The following is a 7,319-nucleotide window of genomic DNA, read 5'->3' as shown; positions in this document are numbered from 1 at the left end:
AATTGTTTTATAAAATCTTTATTCTTTTTTCTAAATACATACTATTTGTTAATATCTTACTCTAATTTGTATTGAAGCTTTATTGAAACACTTACAACCGTGGACCATACCGGGTACAATGCTAGTAAATGCTAGTAAATAGGTTATATGGAAAGCTTGTAACTTATGTTTTTACAAATCTCGTTATTTAAGGTGCAACAGAATTTTACCATATTTTTTAAAAACTTTATAATTTAATTAGAATACATAAAAATATGTAAATAAAATATTAAAGAAGCTAAAAATATTATGCTATAGCTATTAAGAAATAATTAAAAAATCTAATATATTTTAATTTTGATTTGCTTACTGTGTGTGAAAATCGTAGCCATTCGTGTCCTCTGTTTCGACACTTGTGTTGGCAATATTTAAAGTGCCATTACGGTGGTTATCAACGTCTAAGCTTCCAACGGAGCCAATATCATCAATGCCGCCGACGCCAGGATTATTTCCTGTAGCCATAACACCGCCACCAACATTCGTTCTGTTAGCCATGCGATTGTGATCAATGATAGAATTGAAATTCGTTTTGATTGCAATACCAATAATAGACCCGTGAAGCTGGGGGCGTTGCTTGGAGCTACAGTACTCTTTACCATCACTATGAAGGTGAGTCTGACACCCGGCTGGACTTCTTTGGCTAACTTCGCAGATATCGTAGTCGTCGTTACCGCCATCATTTTCACTACCATTATTTTTATTACCAGATTTATTAAACATGTTACTGCCACTGCTGGCACATCGTTGACGGGACGAGGCGACAGCAGTTGATGAATCTGGGCTGTTGGCAATTGTGTCGTTGAGAACACTGCTGCCATCAACAGCCTCGTTAGAAGCTGTCGAAGTAATGGTGTTACCAAACTGTTGCGAGTTTGAATTGGGCGATGAAGACGGCTCATATTTGCGCGGACGGCCTCTCGACAAGTGGCGCCTTTTAACAAACTCACTGTCGTCAACCATCCAAAAGGAGCTAAAGTCATCTTCGTAACGCACAAAGCATTTGTGCAAAGACAAATTCGTACGTATGGCATTCTATATTTTTTTTAATCAGAGGCATTGCGTTTTGTTTATAAAACAAACCCAGACCCAGTTAGGAAGCGTAAACGTTGTTTATGTATATATTTATAGATTTAATTATATAAAATTTTATAAAAAAAATTAAAGAGAGTATAGGAAAAAAAGAAGACAAAATTTTTATGAAATTGACATTATAAAAAATTAACGAATATGTATAAAATCGAAAAATCTTCATGCAAGTATTAAAAATTGAAAATGTATAAAATAAGCTTATATTAGATTAAAAAAGTATTAGTATTAAAAAATCTTAAAAAAATAAAATCGATCAGGATAGATTAATAGACAACTCACACTTGTTTATTTTTTTATAAAAACAAACCATAAAATTGTATTTCGGTTTTTAATTTGTATACCATTTTCAATAGTAGTCTCAAATGTATTTAGAAATATCCACATACATATAATTGCAACATAATTACGTTTAGTATAAAAAAAATATGTGTAAGTTATCAAAGACTGTAAAATATGTTTAGAAAGTACAAAAGTAAGTAAGAAATCTAACTTTTAAGTAATTAATAAAAATTGTAATAAAATATAAGAAAATATATTTTTAACAAATGTAAAACCAATGTTTGCATAGGCAAGATGGCATGACATTATCTTCAACAAATTAATCACTAACAACCTCATACAACTACATATTTGTACGAAATTTTTGGGAAACTTTATTACACTTTCGCTCTATTTTAAATCTGACCACATTTTAGGTTTATCCAGCATAGGTGTTCATTGGGAAACCTTTAAAAGGGTTTATTTTAGGAATAACTAAATATATTTCAAAACTTGATGGTTTTTTTTTGGGAAAAAAATTACAAAAAATAAAGTGGAGCCGTTATTTTCGGGCTTTGCAAATATTATTTCTATTCAAAGATTAGTATTTATGTCTCGGAAAAATCCAAGAAAAACGAGAAAGTTTTCATTTACTTTCATTTAAATGCATTCTTGAAAAGTATTTAAAGTAAATACATATGTTGTATGTACACTAGAGGAGCCCAAAAATATCGATTTTATTTTAATGAAACTTATTTTGTTCATTAGTGTCTAAAACTAACTGGTGTTAAATTTCTGCTCCGGAAATCTATTAAAAAGTTTAAAATGGAAAATAGAACTCTTTTGATTTCTTCGAACATAGTTTCACAAAGGTCAGCTATCCAGGACACTTTTTAAAAGGAATCCAAAATGCAACATCAAATAGAGGTGCAATTCTTTACATTTCAGTTTTAAAAAACACGCTCACATTAAAACAAAGCAATATAAATTAATGAAATTCACAAAAAATATGTACTTATTAATTTTTATTGCTAATATAAAAAATCAGCAAAATCGGCCCTGTAAGTTCAGAGTTATGAGTTATTTCGGCAACATCTAAAAATGTAGGTTTTTTCCCCTTCTTCGGTATTTATTTTAAGAAATACAGAAGATAGTTTGATATATTTTATTATAACTGCATTTATAATTTCTTCCAAGGACGATTAAGGTTGAAAATCTTAATATTCGATAAAAAAATGTATATACAAATTTATGTATGTACATTAGAGATATGAATTTTGTTTATTAGTGTCTAAAACTAACTGGTGTAAAATTTTAGCCAAATCGGATAACGGGAACCCGTTCCGGAAATCGATTTTAAAGAGTAAAATTGGTTAAATTAATTTCTTCAAAAATTGAACCATTAAAATTATATATTCTTAACATTTCAAACAAATCTTATCGAGCGACAAATAAAAAAGTTATATAGATGTTCAAGGGCTTGAAATTTACTCAGTCAAAATTATTAGTTCACATGGAAAAGTCTTATTTCGGAACAGCAATGTAATATCTTTATTTATATTTAGAAAGTGTGTAGTTAAAAATATCAATTGCAGAATTGAATAATAATGATATTCTAAAAGTTTTTATTTCAAAACTGGAATTTATTGGCTTAATCTAATTAAAATGTATTTCATATGGTTTTTTCTGGGCAAATAGTATTTGCCCAGCAAAAAACGTGATAATGAGTTGTACTTATTCAACAACATACTTTTCAATGGCAACTACTTACGTCTGTATTACTTAAAAAAAACTTAAGTAATGACTTTCTTTAAATCTGATATAGAAGTACTTTATTTTCGTATTTGTCATTTTGTTTGCACATTTTAATTTATAATTTTGTTTTACAAAAAAGGAAATGAGCAGTCAGTGCAGTTAGTAGTTAGTTAGTTAGTTTGTTAGTTAGTTAGTTAGTTAGTTAGTTAGTTAGTTAGTTAGTTAGTTAGTTAGTTAGTTAGTTAGTTAGTTAGTTAGTTAGTTAGTTAGTTAGTTAGTTAGTTAGTTAGTTAGTTAGTTAGTTAGTTAGTTAGTTAGTTAGTAGTTAGTTAGTTAGTTAGTTAGTTAGTTAGTTAGTTAGTTAGTTAGTTAGTTAGTTAGTTAGTTAGTTAGTTAGTTAGTTAGTTAGTTAGTTAGTTAGTTAGTTAGTTAGTTAGTTAGTTAGTTAGTTAGTTAGTTAGTTAGTAGTTAGTTAGTTAGTTAGTTAGTTAGTTAGTTAGTTAGTTAGTTAGTTAGTTAGTTAGTTAGTTAGTTAGTTAGTTAGTTAGTTAGTTAGTTAGTTAGTTAGTTAGTTAGTTAGTTAGTTAGTTAGTTAGTTAGTTAGTTAGTTAGTTAGTTAGTAAGTTAGTTAGTTAGTTAGTTAGTTAGTTAGTTAGTTAGTAGTTAGTTAGTTAGTTAGTTAGTTAGTTAGTTAGTTAGTTAGTTAGTTAGTTAGTTAGTTAGTTAGTTAGTTAGTAGTAGTTAGTTAGTTAGTTAGTTAGTTAGTTAGTTAGTTAGTTAGTTAGTTAGTTAGTTAGTTAGTTAGTTAGTTAGTTAGTTAGTTAGTTAGTTAGTTAGTTAGTTAGTTAGTTAGTTAGTTAGTTAGTTAGTTTGAAAGTAGGCTGCATACACATACAACATCACCATTGCATTGGCGAACGACACGACCTCCGTTCAACTAGACTAGAACACTAACCTACCGGAGGTCGCACATTTCAATAAGTAATATTATATGGGTAGCTTTTTTTGACTAACGGAATTTGACCTTTAAACCTTTATTTCTTCGGTCTGAACACAGCCAAAACTTTAGTAAGGATTCTTATGAATAACAATTATAGCTTTTAAGCATACTTTTGTATAAATGGATGTTTTGCAGTATAATTTCTCAAGAAAAGTTTCTTCAATTTTTAACATACTTGTCAAAATTTCTTAATTTATGTTCATTTTCAATTTATTAATTTCTTAGGGACTTTTTGGTCCATTTTAGGATTAAGCAATATGCAAATTATAACAACTAGTTTATCCTTATAAGCTAAATTTTGAAGAATTATAGTCATTAAAGACAGAAAAATATTACCTTTACTTTTCAAAGAAACCTGTGCAACTCCGGGTACACGCAGCTAGTAACATACATAATATATTTGCATTGCTATAATTATTTATTTATTTCAATTTATAATTGCCATGAAAATGTTTTCAGCAATCAAAATATTGGTAAAATCTAATTAAAGCAGCTTTATCGATTTTGAATTTTTGGTTAGTTAGGGCCTTTTGCGTTTCAGGTGGCGTATGTATGTATACTCTGAATCCTTATACATAGATAGCGGAGTCGATGAAGCCATGTCCGCCTGTCTGTTTACCTATTTTGTTTTTGAAGAAATAAAAAATCGTTTTAATATCATAAAATTATTCTAGTTCTACATAGATAAATAATTTTGGACCGTAGTTACTTAAATAAATCGAAGATCTTTTAGTGCGGTGAGCAGGGCTGCCAGATAAATTTGTAGAAATATAGGCAATTTTTTCCCAAAAACTTACATTTTAATAATCGGTAATTGAAAGAAACACTATTTTGTACCAAAGAAACATAACACAAATAAATTCAAAAATCACAATATTGTTTTTACATACATGCATAACTCAGGGAATTTTTATTCAGAAGGTCTAATAAAAGAACTATTTGTAAGGGTACACCGAAACTTTGGTTTACTGGAATAAAATCTATTAGAATTTGTATCATTTTTGCAGAAAATTGTAAATGTATAATTATTTGTGGAATACTATACATTTACCCTGTAAAAAATTTTCAAATTTTGGTTATGAGTGATGTAGTTATTTCATACATTACTTGACAGTGAGTGATCGTTATCAACAGTATTAATTAATTTTTTCAATAGGATTTGTAACCACTTGTCTTGAGCGTGTGTCTAATATGGAATTAGTTAATGGGTCTAATCCTAGTCGATATTAGAAGTTTTTTGAAAAAATAAAGTTTTTTAAATTTTTGTTAAAACTATTCCAAATTGCACGAGCAAATAACTTGTTAATGGAACATTGAGAAAGAGAATAGACTAATAAACACAGAAAATTACTGCAAAGCCGATTTTAAATAGCGATTTAAAAAAATCGCTATAAGCCAGGAAATAACCAAATTATAAATTATTTTCATTAAAATATCTATAAAATAATAAAAACATAATAAAGGCATTTGGGATCAATTCTTCTCTATATTGAATTGTCAAAATGGTTAATATTGTAAGCACTAGCGGCCCACGATATACTGTGGCTGCGATATACTGTGGCTGCAAAACATGTGTGTGTTTGAACCAAATTATTTTTGCTCTGTTTGGTACCATCAAATATTTGTTTAAGTCTGAACATGACATAAATATTGAGTTTGTTTGACACAACTTTATAAATATTTTATAACAAATATTTGGACCAAATATTTTACAGGTCTGAACGTAGCTTTAATGTATTGTTTTAAATATTTTTTAAACGAATCAATATCTTTATTTTTTAAATATTTGTTAAACTCAATATTGTGTTAATATTTTTAAGCAGATATTTTCTGCTATAAAAAACATTACTAAAATACTTTAAATTACATAATTTTATTACCATTAGCTGTAAATTTTAGATCTTTTTGCAGTAATTTAATTTTTATTAAAGAAATAATCTAATTTTAATAAGCTAACATTTGAAAAATCAATTACTTTCGAATATATTAAAAAAAGTTAGAATGCTATATTCGTCTATGCCGAAACTTAAATACCCTCCAACAGCAAGCTACTTTTTATTAATACCTAATATAAATATGTTATAAATGGTAAAAGTTATAGGGCCGAATTTATAGTTTATACTAAGGAAAGAAATTTTACTTAAGTATGTACTTTAGTATTAAAGTACTTTATTTCCCTTATGGAGAACTGTTAAACCCGGCATATGTTTTGTTTCCGTAACTAAGATACTATTTATCATTTTGGAACTTCTTTATGCATGTATGTATGTAATTAATTTGAACCCGCTATTATCAAAAAACTAAAGTAAGGACGGTAAAAATTTTAAAATTTTAATTTTTAAAACGAATATCTCCTAAACTATAAGAGATAATTTACTGCTACAACATTTTTTATAGTGCTCGATGAGGAGATTCTATATACAAATTTTTTTTTTAATCGGAACTCAAATGAAGAAATAGGATCGTTTTAAAAATTTAACATAGCCGAGGTGTCCTAATTTGAGGACCCCCGCCGGGCCCCTGGTTGGCCTATAAGGTCCAAATTCAAAATCTAAACTCGACAACACCTCCTCTTTGTGCATACCAAATTTCATCAAAATCGGATTAACCGTTTAGAAGTTACCGAATTATTTCCCTCTTTTTTTTCCTATACCACTTTGCGCTGTTGACATTATGATTTGAAATTTGTTTAGCCTCGATTAATACCTATTGCCTTACAGTGCAAGAACTAAAATTTAGATTTAATAAATCCAATTGTTTAAAAAATGCTGCTATTATTATACCATTCACCTTCGTGAGAAGGGTATATATAAGTTTGTCATTCCGTTTGTAATTTCTATAATATAATTTTCCGACCCCATAAAGTATATATATTCTGGATCCTTATAGGTAGCGGAGTTGATTAAGCTATGTCCGTCTGTGTGTTTGTTGAAATCAGTTTTTAGAGGACCCCAGATAACGGCGAGATCCGAACCTTCAATAATTCTCTTAGACATGCTTTCGAGAAGATCGCTATTTAAAATCAGCAAAATCGGTCCATAAATACCGGAGATATGAGCAAAAATCCGAGACAACCTCTGAAAATTTCATAAAAAAGACAATTTTTTTCATGCTTTGATATAAGCAACAACAACAACACTGCTTATTCATTGAGTATTTCGTTTTATATGTTTGGATG

At 28.6% G+C, this 7,319-nt stretch overlaps 1 protein-coding gene across 1 annotated transcript; it reads right to left on the bottom strand.

Moving 5' to 3' along the window:
• Positions 1-345: 345 nt before the first annotated feature.
• Positions 346-1,071, bottom strand: LOC119615344 (forkhead box protein P1-B-like; the record flags this gene model as incomplete). The annotated part of the gene is made up of 1 exon (XM_037971407.1): positions 346-1,071. A coding segment is annotated over one exon (726 nt), but the record flags the coding sequence as incomplete, so codon positions are not given.
• Between the last annotated feature and the right edge of the window lie 6,248 nt (positions 1,072-7,319).

This window comes from Lucilia sericata, unplaced genomic scaffold (genome assembly GCF_015586225.1).
Source record: "Lucilia sericata isolate MDLA Ls3-8-SP2 unplaced genomic scaffold, ASM1558622v1 Contig005014F_arrow, whole genome shotgun sequence".
Taxonomy (NCBI): Eukaryota; Metazoa; Arthropoda; class Insecta; order Diptera; family Calliphoridae; genus Lucilia; species Lucilia sericata.
Note: the sequence above shows the minus strand (reverse complement) of the source record. Positions and strands in the feature narration are given on the sequence as shown.